Source organism: Panthera pardus, unplaced genomic scaffold (assembly GCF_024362965.1).
Source record: "Panthera pardus isolate Hobbes unplaced genomic scaffold, ASM2436296v1 HiC_scaffold_25, whole genome shotgun sequence".
Classification (NCBI taxonomy): domain Eukaryota; kingdom Metazoa; phylum Chordata; class Mammalia; order Carnivora; family Felidae; genus Panthera; species Panthera pardus.
Genome location: NW_026526821.1, coordinates 80,748,169 through 80,769,199, shown reverse-complemented (window position 1 = coordinate 80,769,199; position 21,031 = coordinate 80,748,169). Strand labels below are relative to the sequence as shown.

The window sequence follows — 21,031 nt, the reverse complement described above, 5'->3', positions numbered from 1 at the left end:
ATTTCACCCAATGGCATTAAACTGTTAACACTATTTTTGCAACCTATTTAACACATAATGTTAAAATCAAATTATCTACAGTGCATGAACTAACCTTTAAGATTTAAAATATGTAAATGTTTAATAGTCTAATGTAGGGATGTTTAAAAATATATTCTACAGTAGACTGATTCATTATCACAAGATGGATTTTCCTATCCTGTTTATGAGAAGAGAATTATGCTTTATTTTGTAACATTTTCCATCTTTACTGCTTTTCTCTGGTTAAAAAAGAAATCACAGTACTAAACTGGGACACATGCAAGTTTGTTTTCTGAACATAAATGAAATGTTAGCTGGAAATTAGTCTGAGTCGTCTTCATTTGAATATATATTTTATTTAGAATGCAGCACTAACAGCATGATGATAAACTGTCACAAATTTATACCAAGAAGCACACAATCTTTCAAATGTGTTGTTTTTTCGCAAGTAATTTAAGTATAGCATTATTGTTATTTGGTTACGAGAGTCAAAGACGACATTTAGATTCTTCAGCTCTGGAGCTTTTAGTAACATCAAAATGATTGTCTAGTCAGGCAGAAGAGAGAAATTCAAAAGCAGTTTCTTTTTCTTCTGCCAGTTCCTTTGCAGTTAGATCCATCTTCTCACGAGAGAAATCATTAATAGTGAGACCTTCAACAACCTTCCAGGTCTTGTTCTGTTTGAAAATAATTGCAAATAAAAGATTTACAATTAAATGAGAACTGATCTTCCAGCAAGCAACAACTCAGATTGAACTTTACGCTACAGGAGTATCTGTTTTTAAAGTCTGATTCTAAAGAAGCAAATCAAAATCCAGATCTTAACTAACATATAATTCTGGTAAAAATTCAACACTTGGATTTAAAACTCATTGAATCTAGAAAAAAAATCTTATGAGGATTTAATTAGCAAACGTTAAAAAAAAAAACTAATGACTTTCATATGGTCATAATAAAAATAAGATACTATTGGTAGGTATCTAATATTAGAGGCATAATAACAAAGTACGTCTAGTGACAAGAGGTGAATCTTGCTTTCCAGATTAATTTCAATCTTTTAGTACCCTGAAGTTGTGCTTCATACAATTTTAAAGTTGAGAAAAATGTCTAACTTAGTAAAAGAACAACTTTCTAGACTAACATACCAATATTAATAAAAATATGTAACTACTCTCCCAGAAGGGAACAGAGGGAAATAACCCTAAAATACCATACCTTGATTGTAACAGGGAATGAGTACAGCAGATCATCAGGAATACCATAGGGGTTGCCATCAGAGATAATGCCCATGGACACAAATTCTCCCTAAAAACAATAATCAACGTTGTATATTCTCATGGTGCTTAGGAATTAATTCACACAAGCAAATGAACATGAATTAACAAAACTAAACCAGGTAATGCTTTCTTACTATGTGCCTGACTTCAATACTGTATAAGGAAGCATCACCAGGCACTTCCATGACAGGTTAACTTCCATGTGTTATTATCTCATTCCACTCCTCCAATCCTTGTGAGAAGCAGGCCAGAGAAACCGAATTCTCATTTTATAAATGAGGAAGCTATGGCCTTAATATAGGTTTTAGGAAGAAAGTCACAGTCGCCAGGTGTGCTAGGTGTTTTCCATATATCATCTCATCTAACCCTTAACAACCCTGTGAGAAATGCCATGTAAAAGATAATCAAATGGTTCACAAAGTTTAAGTAACTTTCCCAAGATTTTTCAGCCAGTAGGCAGCTGAGCTGGGATATAAACCTAACCTTCCTGACTGCAAGGTTATGTTCTTTTCATAGCACAACATCAGAGGCCAAAAGTGAAAGAGCGGCCTGTACAGATCACTGGGTCCTCACCTCTGGGGTTCCAAACCAGATGTCTCTGACATGGTCACAGATGGCTTTTGCAGCAGACATTGCGCTGGACAGCTTTCGAGCCTTGATGACAGCAGCACCACGCTGCTGCACAGTCTGGTTGGGGACAGGCAGAGACAGTATTACTTGATCATGAGAGCAGAGTTTTTATCAATTCTGAGCTAATCCTGGGATGAAAGACTGCAATCATAGTTTAATGTCTTCCCCTCCAAAATCATTCAACTACCTGGTGTGAGCCTTACCAACCTATCTGAATTATAAGCACCGGTCTTTCTGAAAAAAGAAAACTACAAATCCACACAGAGTTTACTACATTCCATATAAAGAAATGGATCTCGTTATAAAGATGAACTGGATGACTGGAGGGAACTTTAGTTTTTTCTCATTTTAGCAATCAATCTTGACTGCCACACAACAGATCAGATCTGACTGGATCAAGATTGGCTGTGTATGACCTGCAAAGAAAGTATGTAGTCACCAGAGCAACTGTGAAAGGCCTGCTCTCCTTGAGAACCACTCCACCCCCATCCCTTGGAGAGACACTCAGGTCAGCAATGTGGTGTGTTTCTCAAGAGTTCTTTATGCATGGCTGTTAAGAGATTTTTCTTACTGTGATGAATTCTCCTTTGAGCCAGCTGTCATCTTTCAGAGCATCGTAAACACCAACTTCCTTTCCATGCAGTTTCACCTTGGCATGGCTGACATCTGGATACTGAGTTGAGGAATGGTTTCCCCAGATAATGACATTCTTCACATCATCAGAAGTCACACCAAGTTTAAGAGCAATCTAGTGAAATAGAAAACAAACACATTACTTAGACAAATGCTTTTTATTTCAAATTGTGCCTGACAAACCTTAAAATAAAAAGCCTCTGAAACTTCAAGAAAACACACAAGTTATATTGATTTGTGAAATAATATAGTGTTAATTATTATTATAATAATTTACTGCTTGGTTACTTCCTAAAGCTCAACTGTATAAACAAAATGTGAACCCGAAAGATTACAAAGTAGACTATTTGAGAGCAAAGAGCACCTCAGTTTGTGCCTGACTTATCAGTATAGTGGGTTTATCAAATATAAAACACCAGCAAGAGATTAATATGGTTTGAATATATAAATGTGACCTTTGCTTTGTTGTTAATACTTACTTAGAGATGTCTCCTCAGCACTTCTGATCAGGTTAGAATATGGAATTTTCTCCACATTTAGGAGAAATTTTTATTATATATCATAAAAATGAATTAGCTAAATTTCAAATAATCCTATGAAATTTTTGAGTGGGAAGGGATTCAGATTACCAAAAGTATGACTGTCCTCAGTTTATAGAACAGGGAACCAAAGGAAAGACTCTAAATGTCTCTAAAATGATACCAGAACTAACAATTTCTCCTTGTAGGTTCAAAAAGCACTTTAGGGGACATCTCGCTGGCTTGGTTGGGGGAGCACGTGACTCTTGATCTTGGGGTCATGAGTAGGCGGTCCATGCTGAATGTAGAGATTACTTAAAAAAAACCAAAAAACTTAAAAAAAAAAAGTACTCTAGGATCCTGCATGCCTTATAGTCACATGACTATCAATTATACTATGTAGCCACACAAAGGGTTAGAAAGTTATGTTTGGGGCGCCTGGGTGGCTCAGTCAGTTAAGCATCCAACCTCAGCTCAGATCATGATCTCACAGTTCATGGGTTCAAGCCCCACGTTGGGCTCTGCACTGACAGTGCAGAGCCTGCTTGGGATTCTCTCTCTCCTTCTCTCTCTGCCCCTCCCTGGCTTGCACTTTCTCTCTCTCAAAATAAATAAACTTGAAAAAAAAAAGTTATGTTTTGAAAGATTTAAATAAACAAAATCAGCTCACTTATTTTGTTATTGCCTGATAAGATAATTTGCAAAAAGAAATTATGGTTAGTTACATGTATAATTTGTCTTAATTAGACAGAATTATGATGGACCAGAAGGGAATGTTTTGGGAAAAAATTTTTGAGAACTGAATGTGTTAGGGTAGCACTGTGGGTGATTTCTCTTTCTTTCATATTACCAGTAGAATGGGAGAGAAAAATAGCTGTGCCAGAGTTCACAGCTTTTGCATACATCAATAAAAGCACTCCATCCAAAGGATATATACTCTGATAATTTAAGAAGATTTAAAAACAATAAGGATAGCCCCAAATTGGAAACAACCCCAAAGTCCTTCAAGAATGGTTAGAAATGGTGGTCCTTCCATATAATGAAATAAATGGGAATAACTGCACAAATAATAAAAAGGAGTAAACTATTGATACAGGCAACAACTTGGATGGGTCTTAAAGGCATTAAACAGTATAAGAAAGTACAGGGATTCTCTGTACTATTTTTGTCACTTCTTAGTCTATATTCCAAAATAAAGAGTAAAAAGCAATAGAACCAACCAACCAACCAACCAACCAACCAACCAACCAACCAAAAAGGACACTAATGGACAAGGCCAATACCTAAAATGCTTGCAATGACTTGATTCATCTTTACCCTAATTTATTCCAGCAAATAAAAATCAAATTGTGTTCACTTTCACTATAACCCTTAAAATTGAGACTTGTTTCTTAAATCCTACAATAGTTAGGGACGCGTGGATGGCTCAGTCGGTTGGGTGTCTGATTTTGGCTCAGGCTGTGATCTCTCATGGCTCAGGCTATGCACTGACAGTGCTGAGACTGCTTTGGACTGTCTCCCTTCCTCCCTGTCCCTCCCCCACTAGTGCTCTGTGTCTCAAAAATAAACATTAAAAAAATTAAATCCTACAGTAATTGGAGGATTTTTTTTTTTAATATGAAATTTACTGTCAAATTGGTTTCCATACAACACCCAGTGCTCATCCCAACAGGTACTCACCTCAATGCCCATCACCCGCTTTCCCCTCCCTACCACCCCCCATCAACCCTGAGTTTATTCTCAGTTTTTAAGAGTCTCTTATGGTTTGCCTCCCTCCCTTTCTGTAACTTTTTCCCCCCTTCTCCTCCCCCCACCATGGTCTTCTGTAAAGTTTCTCAGGACCCACATAAGAGTGAAAACATATGGTATCTGTCTTTCTCTGTATGACTTACTTCACTTAGCATAACACTTTCCAGTTCCATCCACGTTGCTACAAAAGGCCATGTTTCATTCTTTCTCATTGCCAAGTAGTATTCCATTGTGTATATAAACCACAATCTCTTTATCCATTGATCAGTTGATGCACATTGAGGCTCTTTCCATAGTTTGGCTATTGTTGAAAGTGCTGCTATAAACACTGGGGTACAAGCGCCCCTATGCATCAGTACTCCTGTATCCCTTGGGTAAATTCCTAGCAGTGCTATTGCTGGGTCCTAGGGTAGATCTATTTTTAATTTTTTGAGGAACTTCCACACTGTCTTCCAGAGTGGCTGTACCAGTTTGCATTCCCATAATTGGACGATTTTTAAAAATTAACTTAAAATTTTGTTTCTGACATTTAAATCACTTCTCATCTAAACCCTGCTTCATCTAGAGTTCTGCAAGTATTAGGACTATTAAAGCACATCAGTCTTCACAAAGTAGTTGGATAGCTTGTTTCTAGAGAATCCAGCTACTGATCTGCTTAGTGGTCGAGGTAGAGTGGTATGAGGTACAATGAGTACCATTTTCTGTGCTAGGACCTTCCTGGACTTGGGAAGAATTGCTCTTACTTGTATTTAGTAGTTATCACAGAGAAAAGGGAAAATTTACCCAGGGCAAGCAACCTAAGATGTCTGTTACCAAGAACTAAGAACCTATACCTTTGCTGGATGCCAGCCTTAACTGCTCCAGGGTACAGTGAAGACAAACTGCTTCCAGGCCTCTCCTCCCTCCAGGAAGCTCCTTCCTTCTTTTGTCCTTTGCCTACTTCTTTTTTTTTTTTTTTTTTAATTTACTGAGTTAATCCATTTCTGTCTGGACAGCAAAGGCCAATACCTTGCATATGTAGTTTCTAAATTTCATTCGTGTCAGAGCGAGTCTAAATTCACGTGTATCCAGGACTGCACTTCCTTGCTCCATTAGATGCTGTCATGTCTGCCATGTAGACCTGTTAAACAGTTTTGGACTGATTCTCCAGCCCCAGTAAATCTCTTCCCCCTGGTACCAGCTAACTAGTTGTACTGGCAAATTACCCTGTCAGCATACATATGCAGCTCTGGTTTGCAAATACACAGGGGAATTCTGCAGGTGTTAGACAGTCACTAGGTAGCTAGGCCCTGATTTCCAAAATGAACTACGTTAAGACTAGCAACATTCATGTATGAAATAGTCTTTGCATTTGTTATTTTTCTCACTGGATTAACAACTTCTATGGGAGGAAGAAACTGCTTTTTCAAAAACTTCCTACAAGCTCTCCCTGTGCCAGACTGACATGCTGGAACATGTGCCAAAAGTTAAAGTCTGCTTTAAAAAGACTGCTTTTTGTCTCTTTCCTCAATTAGACTTTTGCCCCTACAGGGAAAAGGGCTTCAGGCACTGGGACAAAGTGTCACTTAATAGTACCTCTGTAAGCAGAATTTTCCAGTGCCTGCCTCCACCAAGGCCTCAGTTCAAACAGCAGAAAACCAAGTTTGTCAGGGTCCTTACCTTTTTCCCTGTTGCATGTAGGTAACCATCTTGCAATCCAGAGCCAAGAAATTCAACAATGTTTCATAGTACCCAAATGTCTCCACTCATTCAAACTAACTCCCGTTCCTTCCACCCACCAGATTCTAGCTAAAAAGTAAGGAAAAAGACAGCTCACAGCCTAAAGCCTCACAGGAAATATTTGCAATTTAAGCTTGTTATCGGATGGCCTTCTAAATTAATTGAATATTCAAGATGTATCTGAGGTATGGCTCTTCTCAACTTGGTTACATCCTTCTTACTACTACCACTACAAATCATTAATAGTAAGAGCAACCCACTTTTATTTAGTTTTACTATGTGACAGGTACCATGATAAGGGCTTAATGTAGATCTTATTTAATCCACATAGCTTCCCTTTGAGATAGACAGAATTATTATCCCATTTCATACCTTAAATATACTTTCTCAAGATCACAGAACTAGTAAGAACTAGTAAGAAAGTAAATATACTTTCTCAAGGTCACAGAACTAGTACTGACCCTGCTACGTAAGAACACACCTAGGGGTTTGGACTCAGATGAATCTAGGTGGCAGGATCCCTGACCTCTCTGGGCTTCAGGTTTCTTATCTGTAAAATACAGATAATAACATACCTCATATGGTTATTAGAAGAATTAAATGATAAATTACATGTAGACCATTCCGCTTAGGGTAGAAGCTTAACAAGTATCAATTCTTTTCTTCTTTACTAGGTACTCCAAAGCTGAAAGTTGATCAATTCTCAGTTTAAAGCAATGGTTTTTCAACTTAGACCTCACACCATCTTTTGACGAAAACTTTTCTTGAAACTAAAATTGTTTTTAAAAAAATGTTTATTTATTCATTTTGAGAGAGACAGAGAGAGAATGAACGAGGGTGGGGCAGAGAGAGAGAGAGAGAGAGAGAGAGAGAGAGAGAATGAATCCCTAGCAGGTTCTGTGCTGTCAGCACAGACCTGACATGGGACTTGATCTCATGAACCATGAGATCATGACTTGAACTGAAATCAAGAGCTGGACGCTTAACTGAATGAGCCACTCAGATGCCCCAACAAAGTTGCGTTCTTTAGAAGAAACAGCGGGGAGCCTATGTGGCTCAGTCAGTTGAGTGTCCAACTCTTGATTTTGGCTAAGGTCATCATGATCCCAGGGTCATGGGAATGAGCCTTGTATTGAGCTCTGTGCTGAGTGTGGAGCCTGCTCAAGATTTCTCCCTCCCTCTCCCTTTGCCCCTCTCCCCCCTCATGCTCTCTAACATAAAATAATTTCTAAAAATGAAGAAAAAGGACTAAATTCATACACTACTTAACACTGATGACCTGTTTATGAGGAGGCATGGTCAGAAAAGTGTTAAGGAAAAGGAAAGAGGTTATGTCCAAGAACCCTGAACTTTGTCATGGCGTTTGAAGGGCACCAGGATTGTCTAGACCCAATAAAACCTAGGAGACCAGTACAGATAATTGGCCGTGGCTTCTCATTTTTTTAAAAGGTTACTGTTATTACCCTGGTCACTGACTCCTTGGCACATTTATCTAAGACTCCAAGGGGTAAGGGCACTTGAGAACAATTAAAATTTAGTTGCTAAGAAGTGGTAATTAAGAAGTTTTATGGAAACAATGTAGAATATTAAGAAGACATAAAAATAAAATTAGATATAAAATTAAAAAATCTGAATCTGATTGCTTAGCTATAGGGAAAAAGGAAACAATCACATAAAACACAAAAAACTGAAATCTTTCTTTCTATAATGTTCTATATATCTCACAAAAATCAACTATGCATTGTCATGTTAATTATACTAATGACTGATTTTTTAACTACTACAGTAAGAGAACATTAGGAACAGCATTTTAAATATAGTTAGCAAATTAAATATAGTCAAGAAAATTTTTTTTCAAAAAAATTTTTTAAGTTTATTTATTCTGAAAGAGAGAACAAGAGAGCATTGGAAGGGCAGAGAGAAAGGGAGAGTGAGAGATCACAAGCAGGCTCTGTGCTCTTAGCGCAGAGCTTGATGCGGGGCTCGAGCTCACAAACCGTGAGATCATGACCTAAGCTGAAACCAAGAGTCAGACACTTAGCCGACTGAGCCACCCAGGCACCCCTATAGTTGAGAAAATTAAGTATGAAGCTCAGCCTCCTTAAGAGACTAGATTTAAAGACTCCCTAATAAATGAGAAAAGCTTCCTACTAAACAAAAACAATAAAATAAAAAAGTAAATTTCAGCTACTTTAAAAGTGAGAGAAAAAGGCTTTAAAGTTGAACATTCATAAGATTTTAAAAGGTGTTTTCCTACCTGAGCTTTAGCTCGGTTGTGATCCAAACGAGTCAAGCAACTGAAGTTCTCCTTGGGGATGGAAGGTGCCGACTTGCAGGCAGTCAGGCAGTTGGTATTGGCTGGGTTTCCCACCACAATAACCTAGGAGGCATAGCACCGTTATAGACCACATACTGATTAACTAAACTATCTTAGAATAGGACTGACGAATGTGTAACATGTAGTCTTTGTGTCAAGTTTGTGTGAACAAAATAGGCAAAGTTACCACTGCAGTTTCTACTGTATTTCCACCCCATTGTTAGTGTTTGGTACAATGTGTTTCGTACTCAAAATGTGTCTTTAAGAAAGCTACCAGTATGTACACAAGTTGCTTTCCAGGTGGCAGTGTCCAAGACCTGAGGTCCATGTCTTTCTATTTTGTTTTGTGCCAAAACAGAGACAAATCATTTATCTAATTGCCACACACACATACAAAACCCTAAGTAATCCAAGGCTCTAAGACATCAATTCATTCATAAAATTTTCCTTTTTTTTTTTTTCCTTCCTTACATAAAATTTCCTTCCATAAAAGTAATCCAAGAAAGAAATTCTACTTGAGCAGTTCACTTTAGGACAATGATTTGTCTTTATTAATTGAGAGTATTTTCAATCTTGCCTAATCTTAAGAATTAACTGGGATTTGCTAAGTTACAGATTACCAAATCCTACCCATCCATACCTACTGAGAAGGGAGAAGAATCCTTAGAAGAAAGCACTTTAGGCTACTTTTTTTTTTTTTTTTTTTAATTTGGGGAGGTACAGGATACACTGCATTATAATACAGTATAGGAAAATATACAGAAAAATCCACCATGGGCTTTTTCATTCAAGTTTTTAAAATCTTGGGGGGCCAGGGTGGCTCAGTCGGTTAAGCGGCCGACTTCGGCTCGGGTCATGATCTCACGGTCCGTGAGTTCGAGCCCCGCGTCGGGCTCTGTGCTGACAGCTCGGAGCCTGGAGCCTGTTTCGGATTCTGTGTCTCCCTCTCACTCTGCTCCTCCCCTGTTCATACTCTGTCTCTCTCTGTCTCAAAAATACATAAACGTTAAAAAAAAAAATTAAAATCTTTAATAAAATTATATACTTACCAGGAAATAATGCAAACTTACCGAAAAGCTGTAAGAATAGTACAGAGACTACCTCCCACATCCTTTTTACCCAGATTCCCCAACTTGCTCCATCTCTCTCCTCTCTCTCTCTCTACACACACACACACACACACACACACACACACACACACACTCACACACACACACACACACACACACTATATCCTTAGCCTTTTTTTTTTTTTTTGGCCCATTTGAGAGCAAGCTGAAGACATGATACCCCAATGCCCCTAAGTACCCCAGTGTCACTGTGTATTTCCCTAAAAAGGACACTTTTGGCTGAGGAGTTAATTACTGTGGAAGCAGTACCACAACTCCAAGCAGCCTGGAGCAGTCCAAACAACGTTGTAATTTTTTTGAGACCTATGGATTTCTCCTCAACTTATTTCTACTGTTTTCTATTAATGACTATAGAAGATAAAAGTAAGCTATTTGAAATGAATTCTACAGAAAGCAAAAATTCAGATATATGTATATTATTATAATAGAACATTGTAATTGGCAACTTTAAAAATCTTAAACATTTTCTCTTACCTTTGTTTAAAGTCAGGATAGGGGGAAAAAAAAAGTCAAGACAGGGAAGAATGACTATCAAAATCAATAAAACCTTTCATCAGTAAGCCTTTTTAGCTATGACAACTAAGTTCTAGTTAACTGATATTTAATTGGTAAAAGAGGTCTTATTATAATAATAAGGCAAATTTAGAAATAAAGTACCTTGAACACAAAGAGAAAAGGAAGTTACACCAATTCCACTCCTCAAGAGACAAGCATATCAAAATTCCTCTGAACTGAGAAAATCTGAGCATTTTAGAAGACACAACCTCTCATTGCTGAGAATGCAACTTACAGCCATCTCTCTCTACAATCACAAATCCAAATTCTGAACAAATATTTCCACACAGCTAAAAGGCACCAGAAAGTTCTGTGCCTTCTCTAGAAGTCTCTAAATTAATACTGAATTTCCATATCACAGTAATGAGCAAACTATTTTTGAAAACCTCTAAATAAAAATTTCTACATTACAGGGAAAAAAAGTTTTATCAAGCAAAATTCTCTATTTACTGACCACAGCACAGAACTGGGGTGGGGGGGGAGACAAATAATTTTGCCTCCACTTAAATGCTGAAACAAATTTTAAATGCTGATAATGAAAACCCCCATAAAATACTATATGGTCACCTTAACTGTCTTCTTGGCATATTTCTCCAAGGCTGCACCCTGGCATTTGAAGATTTTCACATTTGCTTTCAGTAAATCTTTCCTCTCCATGCCATCCCTTCTTGGCATGGAGCCCACAAGAATGGCCACATCCAGGTCTTTGAAGGCAACATCTTCTTTATCTGTTGCGATGACATCTGTGAACATGGCAATAAATATGGAGAGCTACTGAAACACCAAAGTCTGAGGTCTTCTTTTTCACACTGCATCTACCCAGTACTTCTTTCCCTTTGTAGCAAATGTTAACATTTATATATCATAATGTTTAAAGTTTTATGGGCCTAAGAAGGGAAAGACAATATAGTCAACAAACAGAACATCAGCAGAAATGTAAATTACATTTATTTTGCTTTTCCTATTTCAGTAATTGTTTCAAATCCAAAAACTCTATAGCTGTTTGTTCTATAATCAAAGATTGTACAAGGTATAATATATAACTTTCAAAGCAACATTTGTTATTCACACTACCACAGCATGAAAGAGAAACTAATTTATCTATTTTTACGTTGTAATTACTTTAAGGTCTAAGATCTGAATCACACATTCAAAATAATGTTTATTGAGGAGTTTTGTGCCAGGAATAACACTATGAATTTTATTTTATTGAATTTAACTTTAATATTTGATACGTGAAGACAAAGAGATTTAAAGAGATTAATCAGCTGCCATCAAAAAGCAGTGAAGCTATTGGTCCAGAGGTCAACCACTATTCTACTATGTTAGTCCAATAAACATCCACCACTTGTTTTTTGATTAAAGAACATATATCATCACTCTCCTTTGTTGACAGTATTAAAAAGGCCACGACTAGTGCTACGGACTAAATGTTTTTGTCCCCCACAAAATTCATATGTTGAGACCTAATCCCCAATGTGATGGTATTAAAAGGTGGGGGTCTTGTGGGAGATGATTAGGTTAGAAGGGTACAGCTGTTATGAATGAGATTAGTGTCCTTATAAAAGAAGCCTCAGAGAGCTCCTTCACCCCTTCCATTTTGCGAGGACACAGGAAGACAGTGGTCTATGAACCAGGAATTGGCTTCTCACCAGAATGTGACCATGCTGGTACCTTAATCTTGGATCTCCTAACCTCCAGAACTCTGAGAATTATTTTTGTTTGTCAGCCACTCAGTCTATGGTATTTTTGTTATAGTAGCCCAGATGGACTAAGACAACCAGGATTCAGCATTGTCACTGGTAAATTTTTACGGTGGTCAACTTGTGTCACAGTAAGGGTGCTGTAAAGCCCCCAACAGGTATACAAAGAAACATTACTTAGTCAGGGGGAATCTTCTTCCGTGACATGTATCCTTATTTGCAGAACTTTCCCTCTGTGTTCACAGCTGATCGGGGACAAGCTATTAACTAGACCCATTAGAGCAGAGGAACTCAGCAGAGAAAGGACTAAAAATGCAACAATGCAATAAAGTTGATTTGGAAAAAGAGGGTGAGTTGTGTGTCAACTATACTTCAATTTAAAAAAAGAAAAGGAAAAGAAAAGAAAAGAAAAGAAAAGAAAAGAGGGTGAAGAAAGGGAGCCAGAAGAATAGCTTGCACTCTCTTATACAATTTGCACCCACATGATTTAGGCAGCAGAGTACTCCTTCTAGTAAATGTCTATTGAACAGACATATGAATTCTGAGCATGGTTTCTCTTGAGTGTGCATATATTTTGTTCTGTGTGAACTTATAGGAGAATATTAATTAATCCTTACTAAAAGAAAAAGATCATAAAGAAAGTATATGTAAAGAAAAATATTCAAATTAGTTTACAACTTGATCTAACATTTTAATGAAACGTTCATGAAATTTGATGAAAAGACTTCTGTCTTACATTTGTGCAATAGTTCAATGATTCTCAAAGGCTCTTAGCAGAACTCTCGTGGGCTTTCAAACTATGCAGCATACGATTAGGACAATTTATGCTATATCTCAATCTGATAACGGCTGTGGGTTGAGACTCTACGTGAGGGACTAACCAATTTCCAGCCTCATGGCAATATGGCTTTGGAGGACATCACTTAGAGTTCAAAAGTTCTCCATTAAAGGCGCTATTACTTGTTAAATAGATTTTAAATAACAACATAATGTAGACAATCTCAGGTGTATAACTCTTGTGTGATACTATGCTTAGTTAGATAAATCATATATAAGCACCTTGGAAAAAAGGCATAGTTTTTAACCGCCCCGGGTTACTTCTTGCTTTTACCCTTATTTATTCTTGATATACATCTTACCAAGTAGTTGTAGCTCAAAATACAAAAACACTTTTATATAAAAAAATTTTTTTTAATCTTTATTTATTTTTGAGAGAGAGAGAGAGAGACAGATAGACAGGGCGTGAACAGGGGAGGGGCAGAATGAGAGGGAAACACAGAATCTGAAGTAGGCTCCAGACTCTGAGCTGTCAGTACAGAGCCCGACGCGGGGCTCGAACTCACAAGCCGCGAGATCATGACCTGAGCCGAAGTCGGACGCTCAACTGACTGAGCCACCCAGGCGCCCCCAAAAACACTTTTGTGAAATAGTTTCTAATTGAGAGGCTGGTTAAAAATCTTTTTTGGGGGCGCCTGGATGGCGCAGTCGGTTAAGCGTCCGACTTCAGCCAGGTCACGATCTCGCGGTCCGTGAGTTCGAGCCCCGCGTCAGGCTCTGGGCTGATGGCTCGGAGCCTGGAGCCTGTTTCCGATTCTGTGTCTCCCTCTCTCTCTGCCCCTCCCCCGTTCATGCTCTGTCTCTCTCTGTCCCAAAAAAAAAAAAAAAAAAAAAAAAAAAAAAAAAAGTTGAAAAAAAAAAAAAATCTCTTTTTTGAATGACATAGAATACTATAATATCCTTTTCTCCTCCACCCCAACTCACCTTTCAGGAGGGGAAGGGCACAGTCTTGCAGTTCCATTAGAACACCATCTAGGACACCCATCATGGGAGTGATATCCAACAGCACAAGAATTATAGGCTGCCAAATAAATAGCCAACGACAGCATCTGTCAGTGTAGCTTATGTCACTCAGTCACAAAAAAGTCCTCCTGCAGAGTTTTTGCTTATTTGGTGTATGTGTATAATTCCCATTATTAGTTATAATTATTTTAGGAGGTCAGGTTATCATCCCACTTTCAGAAAAAGGAATGCTAGAAAACCAGCAACAGTGTGCTAATAGACAAAGTAAAAGGAATCACCACTATTGAATTTTAAAGGAGTATACAGGGAAGAAATACCAAATTGAAGTGACATGCCACAGCTCACTCGTATGGTTCATAGCTGTATATCTGATTTTAGTTCATGAAAAGCTAAGTACAGTGTCTGGCATGAAGGAAGAACTTGATATCCATGGGTGAAGAGAAATAATAGATGAATACTTTAGAAACAGACTTTCATGTAACCAGACCTGCTGGAATAGGGAGTGCCTGCTTTAAACTGGAACACAGATTTGCCTGTCCAACTATTTTGTGTCTAAAGACCACTGGCGAACAAGGAAGTCCTAATTCAGTAGCTTTCTCTCCCACATGACTCTACTAGTTACTGTTACTAGTAAAAACCTTCCACTGACTGACTAATACCTGCTGGCTGTACCAAGTCAACAAAATACAGTATGTGGAATAGTTCTGATCTACAAAGCATTTTCAATGCCTGGAAGAGCACATATTAATAAGATACCACGTACATTTATAGCAGTGTGCCTACTACATTTATTGGGATAACCCATTCCTTCATCATTTAAACATTTCTTTGAAACTAAATACAGGGTTTATTGACAATGTTCTAATTTTGATTTGAGGTATATAGAAGACCTACCTGGTCTTTACCAAAGACAGATCCATTTCCAATACTGTACAGCAGTGAATATGCAATTTGACCAGCTGCTCCAGTCACAAGAACTCTGATTGGTTCAGACTGTAATAAAAGAGACTCATTAATTAACATCTTATTTTCAAACGCTGTTGTATCCTAAAGATGTTCAGGATGTTCTCTGTAACAAGACAACCACATACTTTAAAATACTGTAAAATTAAAAAAATTTTTTAACATTTACTCATTTTTGAAATGCACAGAGAGACAGAGTGCGAATGGGGGAGGGGCAGAGAGAGAGGGAGACACAGAATCTGAAGCAGGCTCCAGGCTCCAAGCTGTCAGCACAGAGCCTGACGCGGGGCTGGAATTCATGACCGCAAGACCTGAGCCGAAGTCGGCCGCCCAACCGACTAAGCCTCCCAGGCGCCCCAAAAGTTACTGTGAAATTTTAAAGTTTCTTACCATTTGGCTTAGTAGAGGACTAACTTATTTCAGACTTGTCCAGTAAATATAGCATGCCCAAATCTGGAACATGTGTCCGTCCTTTGGCTGCGTTATTTCTGTGGTGTTATTTACCTCTGTAAACCTGGATTTACTTACATAATCGTACCTATCTTTTTAAGGCTATTTTGCCACTGATATAGGCCTAAGGATGTTGAGGTGCCTTATATGGTGATATAAACTCTCGTAGTCACTAGAGCCTTATGCAGATCTCCCCACTCCCACCTGCTCAATAGAACCCTCACACCAGGAAGAGGAGTAATAGTGGCTAAAGTTTTCTATTTACAATGAATCAGAAAATTTTAATGAAACTATTAATCATGATTCAACTTAACTACTTGAAGGAGGAAAATTAAGCCTTTATTTTTTATGTAAGGAGAAAGAAAAACAAGAAAATGATATCTTGATTATAATAAATTTTAGTATTAAATAACAACAAAATAATACAGTGACAGTTGACAACCCGATTCCAAGGGAAAATTAATTTTAAAAGAGAAGTACAGAGAGCATAATAGTTATAACAGAAGTTGCCTTATAGACCTTAACAGATCCTGAACAAAACACAGACATATGGACAAAAATAACTAATATTCAAAATGATGATCCAGAGTCACACACACACAAAAAAAGGAAGCTCAGAGAATTAAAAGATAGAAATATTTCTTTTAAAAAGAGTTAAACAAAAATGTTTGGAACTTAGTGGATACATTTACTTAGATGGAAACATTTAATCAAGGTGAACTGTTCCTTTCCTTGACAATGCTGGGTAAATGGACTTACGCTGTGTCACCTATATTGTTACCGGCAGGAGAGAAGTGGCCCACTGAAACGAATGGTGAAAGAAGCCTGTGATTTCTTTATATTTAGAATTCTCTCTTCCAGGGTGAGTCATGTCTTTGGAATAGAAGGAGACTATGTCCGATGACCTTCCAGCCCTAACCTCTGAAGGTCAGCAGCACTTAACAATTTGGTACCCATAGAAATCAAAGGAAAAAATTCTCAAAGTAGTATCAACTGTTGTAGAGAAACAAGTCTGTACATAGCAGACAATGTATGCTTTCTTCCCAAAGATGTGACCAGAGTATGAGTGGAAAAAAGGAGAAAACTATGGAGAGTAACTATGAAGGTTATTCCTTGACCTTCTAGGTCTCTTCCCCATCCTCTTCACCAACTTTTCCCCTAGGCCTTCCCTACGCCTAAAAAGACAAAATACGGTAATTCCCCAAATAAACCAATTTTATTACAATACATACTTCTGTTTCCAAAGAGACTTTAGGTTTATAAAGAATACTAAAAGTAATTGTATATGGTTATTTTTTATCATATGGCCTTTACATGTTAATTGTCATTTTCTCCTCTTCCCTTGAAGTAGAGTGGGTGAGGAAAGGGGAATAGAGGAAGAAATTATTCCCCCTTTCTCTTTAGAATGCAATCTTCTTCTTTTTTTTTTTTTTTAATTTTTTAACATTTATTTATTTTTGAGAGACAGAGAGAGCCAGAGCATGAGCAGCGGAGGGGGAGGGAGAGGGAGATTCAGAATCCGAAGCAGGCTCCAGGCTCTGAGCTGTTTGTCAGCACAGAGCCTGACATGGGGCTTGAACTCATCATGACCTGCGAGACCATGACCTAAGCTGAAGTCGAAGGTCAACTGACTGAGCCACCCAGACTCCCCTCTTCTTTTTTTTTTTTTAAATGTTTATTATTTTCGAGAGAGAAAGAGAGAGAGAGAGAGTGGGGGAGGGGCAGAGAGGGAGACACAGAATCTGAAGCAGGCTCCAAGCTGTCAGCACAAGAGCCTGACGTGGGGCTTGAACTCACAAACTGAGATCATGACCTGAGTGGAAGTCAGAAGGCACCCAGGTGTGCAATCTACTTAAGGCCAGGGGCTTTGTTTTTATTTTATTTTATTCTATTTTATATACTTTGTATTCCAACTGCCTAAAACAATGCCTGGCATGTAGCTGGAGCTCAAATACTTGCTGAAGGAATAGCTGGGTCTTGTAAAATGACTACTGAAAACCTGGAAATGTAAAAGAATTGTTTGGAAGCAAACCTAACATGCTTTAAAAATTTGTTTAAGATATTTTATTCGTATATACTCGCATTGAGAAGGTTGGAAACTTACTGACCACAATAAAGCCAGCTATAGTTGGCAAAATTATGTCACTAGTTCTAATGACAGGGTCTTATAAATCAACTGATAAACTGTTATCTCACTTCATTCATTAAACAATACACTAATGAATCTTTATTATGTACTTGGTACTACTTTAGGCCAGAGAATTCATTATTGAACCTTGTGCAGGAAACAAGAGGATAACCTAGTTTTCTAAAACAAGGGCTAGAAAGGTGGCAGCGTGTAATACAGAGATAGCCTCTAGACCCAGAGGTTCTGGTTTTAAATCCTGACTTTACTACTCATTCGCTCTATGTTTTCGGCAAGTTACTTAACCTCTCCGTATTCAGTTTCCGCACAGTAAAATGTAGATAATGACAGCACTACCTAACAAATAAGGTGGTTATAAAGGATTGAGGGAATTAACAGAAAAGCATTAAGAACAGTATGTAGCAAATACTGTAATTATAGGTCTCTGTCACCATAAAATTTTCCTCTAAGGACTATTATACCCTGTGGTTTTCTACTTACATGTCTGTTACTCTCTACTGGACTGTGAACCACCACCCCCTTGCAGTGAGAGAGGTCCACCTTTGACTCAAATTTGCACGCCCAGATAGTGTCCAACAAATATTTGTTGAATGAATGAAAGTGCAGGGTTAAGAAACATATAAACACATGCTACTTCAGTGTAACGCAAGCCAGGATAAGAAACGAAGGGGAAAGTGAGTATCACTATCTGTAAAGCTCACAGGTAGATGGTTAGAACACAGTAATGTAGTCAATCTTAGGCATTAATTTTAGCTGCTAAAAAAGCGTTCCCAGGACCACAGTCCTTAGGGAAGGGGTTGTGGCCAACTAGTGAACAACTACTAATTCCATCTCAGCAGTTTCCTTCTATGTCCATGAGCAAATTATTTTCACAGATAGGTAATTCTGTCTTGTTAAGAGGATAGGAAGCCTAGTCAAGTGTCTGAATGTTTGATTATGAAATGGGAAAGGATGTGTGTATTTGGTTCTTTTTGCTCTTTGCAACACTGCATTTGAAAAGCAGGAGGGTGGGAGATTCCTGCTGACTTTCCACAACGTTACAGTGTGAAGACAGGTTACTATTCTTTGCTTAGACATCTGGGCAGTCAGCCAAGATCCAAAGAAGGAATGTCTTTGCTCTTGGCAGGGCTCTAATGACCTTCCTGCAGATTCAGACGCTTGTGCATGTCTCAGTTGTCAAGCTTGAATAGAAGTGCTCCTTCTGTTATTCTACAGAAAAACCCATGTATTCGTTTTTTTCTTTCTAATTTACATCTATTTCTGTAATATAAAAGACAAACTATCATTTAGATTCCTTCATACAGTTAATTCTTGCTGTCACTCCCAATTCCCGCTTTAAAAAAAAAATTGCTTTGAACAGCTTGCAAAAGATGGCCCCTTTTAAACTCAATGATTGTTCACATCCTCTCCTGAGGAGGAAAGAAGACTGAGTCATGTGAGACTGCTGTCAGTTTCAGGAAACCGACAGGAATATTCTTTCTTATGGACATCTCTGTGTTCTCTGGTGCCCGGGTGACCTTCTGGGGGTGAGGCCTGGTTTTATCTACTGCGTAGCAAAACAACCTAAGAATGGGGGCCCAGGATTCTCTCTGTGACTTTGGGAAAATCATTTAACCTCATCAGGCTACTTTTATTTTATTTATTTATTTTGAGAGAGAGACCGGGGCGAGGGGCGGGATAAGGAGGTTGGTGGTGGTGGTGGTGGAGCGAGAATCCTAAATAGGCTCTGCCACTGTTAGCGTGCAATCACCAGGCTACCTTTTAAAATTAGATTAAATAATCTCCAAATTCCCTTCCAATCTTAGAATTCCAATATTCTGAATTGCAGGGAATAAAGCTATCAGGTAATGTAAAATGCTGATAAAATACTTCAGTTTGTATCTGCAGTATGAACTTGTATCTGCCTCCAGAACCTCAGCTACTGAAAATAAATTTTCAAAATAACTTGGTAATTGTACGGCACAATATGGTAAGGTGAAAAAAGCTGTGAGACCCTTGGGAGCAAACCGGTGTATGACCTTGAGCAAATAATTCTTTGGGTTTCATTTAACACAATTTTAAGATTTGAAGTAGGGCAGATTTATCAAGATGATCTTTAAAAGGTCCTATCCAGTTCTAAAATTATAAAGTCTCAGGTTCTCTAAGTACCCTGCATTCTTGCTAAGATTATTAGGTCAGAGCCCAAACCATCGTTTAAATGACTAATTATAAGTAAGAAACCGAGATTTAAGAGTTAGTAGCTACTAAGAATTAGTAGCTGTCACCACTGGCCCCTAATAAAGGTAGAGGAGGTAGTAATCCCCTTACCTTGAAAATATGGCTTACCGGGTTCAGGAAAAATTCCAATTCATTTAAATACAGAGGAAATAATGGAGGAAGAACAACTTCAACTATAAATACAAGTACTGAAGAAATTTCTGTCTGATGTCAAATGTCACCTTCAAACAGCATGCAGCTTATTTCTACGTCAGAGTTGCCCCACCTCCCCCTCCCCCCCTTGCAGCAGAGACAAAATATGGTGATCTAGGTACCCAGACCTTCACAAGATGGTTACATTGTGTAGTATTAAAAGTAGTGGCTCTAGAATTCATAACACACAGATCAGTGCTAGTGATGCCGCCACTGCACCACTTCCTGGTTTTACAAAAGATCAATGAACAGGTTTTAAATAACATTTTGTGAAATTAGATATGGCGGAAACACAGCTCTTGAAAACGTCGATTGTAATCTGGAGCACCTGGTAAGCACTATCTTTAACCAAGGGCTCTCTGCTTTCAAGGGCTTTGTGAGAAAAGCCTTTAAAAAACGCTGTGGGCTCAAGGAAGAAAAAGAGGTTAAGATCCAACACCCCTCCTCCCATATCATTCTTATCAAACCCTATAATTGTGCTTTGGAGAAAACCCGCAGCCTCGTATTTTGCATCCCCGCCATGCAGCAGGACTGAGATCGGGCCTCTCCAGTGATGAACTTCTCTGGAGTCCTTGTAAGAGCCCCTAGGTGGAAATCAACCCCGTCCCAATTACTGGGTCACTGCGAAAGCCCCCAAAAGAGGATTCGAGGCTTTACTAAAGCCCTCCAAGGACAGTGCTTTGCACAGCCGTCCCCTCCCTTCCTCCCCCAACAAGTCCTTCAAGTGCAAGAAACCCCACATAAGGGCGCGAAGGTCGAAGGTAAGCAGGATGCAGGGGCCCACACTCACCATGATTAGGAACTGCGCGAACAATTTCAGCACCTGCAAAACGAGCCTCCGCGAATCCGGTCACCTCTACCGCAGAACGGACTTACGGAGGGCGAGCGATGTGAGAAAGAAAGAGCTCCCAACCGCAGCGCCCTCTGGGAACTGTAGTTTATGCTGCCCAGATTCTGGCGCACTCTCCAACTCATTTCCTTCAAGTGTTGAACTACACTTCCCGAGGTCAG

The 21,031-nt window shown here is 38.6% G+C and overlaps 1 protein-coding gene across 1 annotated transcript; it reads right to left on the bottom strand.

Moving 5' to 3' along the window:
* Positions 1 to 357: 357 nt before the first annotated feature.
* On the bottom strand, positions 358 to 20,941 carry MDH1 (malate dehydrogenase 1). Its single transcript, XM_019434859.2, has 9 exons — positions 20,811 to 20,941; positions 14,947 to 15,045; positions 14,014 to 14,110; positions 11,117 to 11,292; positions 8,805 to 8,927; positions 2,500 to 2,676; positions 1,872 to 1,985; positions 1,237 to 1,326; positions 358 to 698 (listed from the first exon to the last, which is right to left on the bottom strand). The coding sequence occupies exons 1-9, from the start codon at positions 20,811 to 20,813 to the stop codon at positions 573 to 575; spliced, it is 1,005 nt and encodes a 334-aa protein (XP_019290404.1). The 5' UTR covers positions 20,814 to 20,941; the 3' UTR covers positions 358 to 572.
* Positions 20,942 to 21,031: the final 90 nt, after the last annotated feature.

Bases quoted from the DNA above. Each gene is read 5' to 3' on its own strand.
- MDH1 (XM_019434859.2), bottom strand. The intron at 11,293-14,013 runs GTGAGTTGGGGT...CCATGTTCACAG, and splicing joins TGCCCTTCCCCTCCTGAAAG to ATGTCATCGCAACAGATAAA. The intron at 1,986-2,499 runs GTAAGAAAAATC...GTCCCCAACCAG, and splicing joins TCAAAGGAGAATTCATCACA to ACTGTGCAGCAGCGTGGTGC.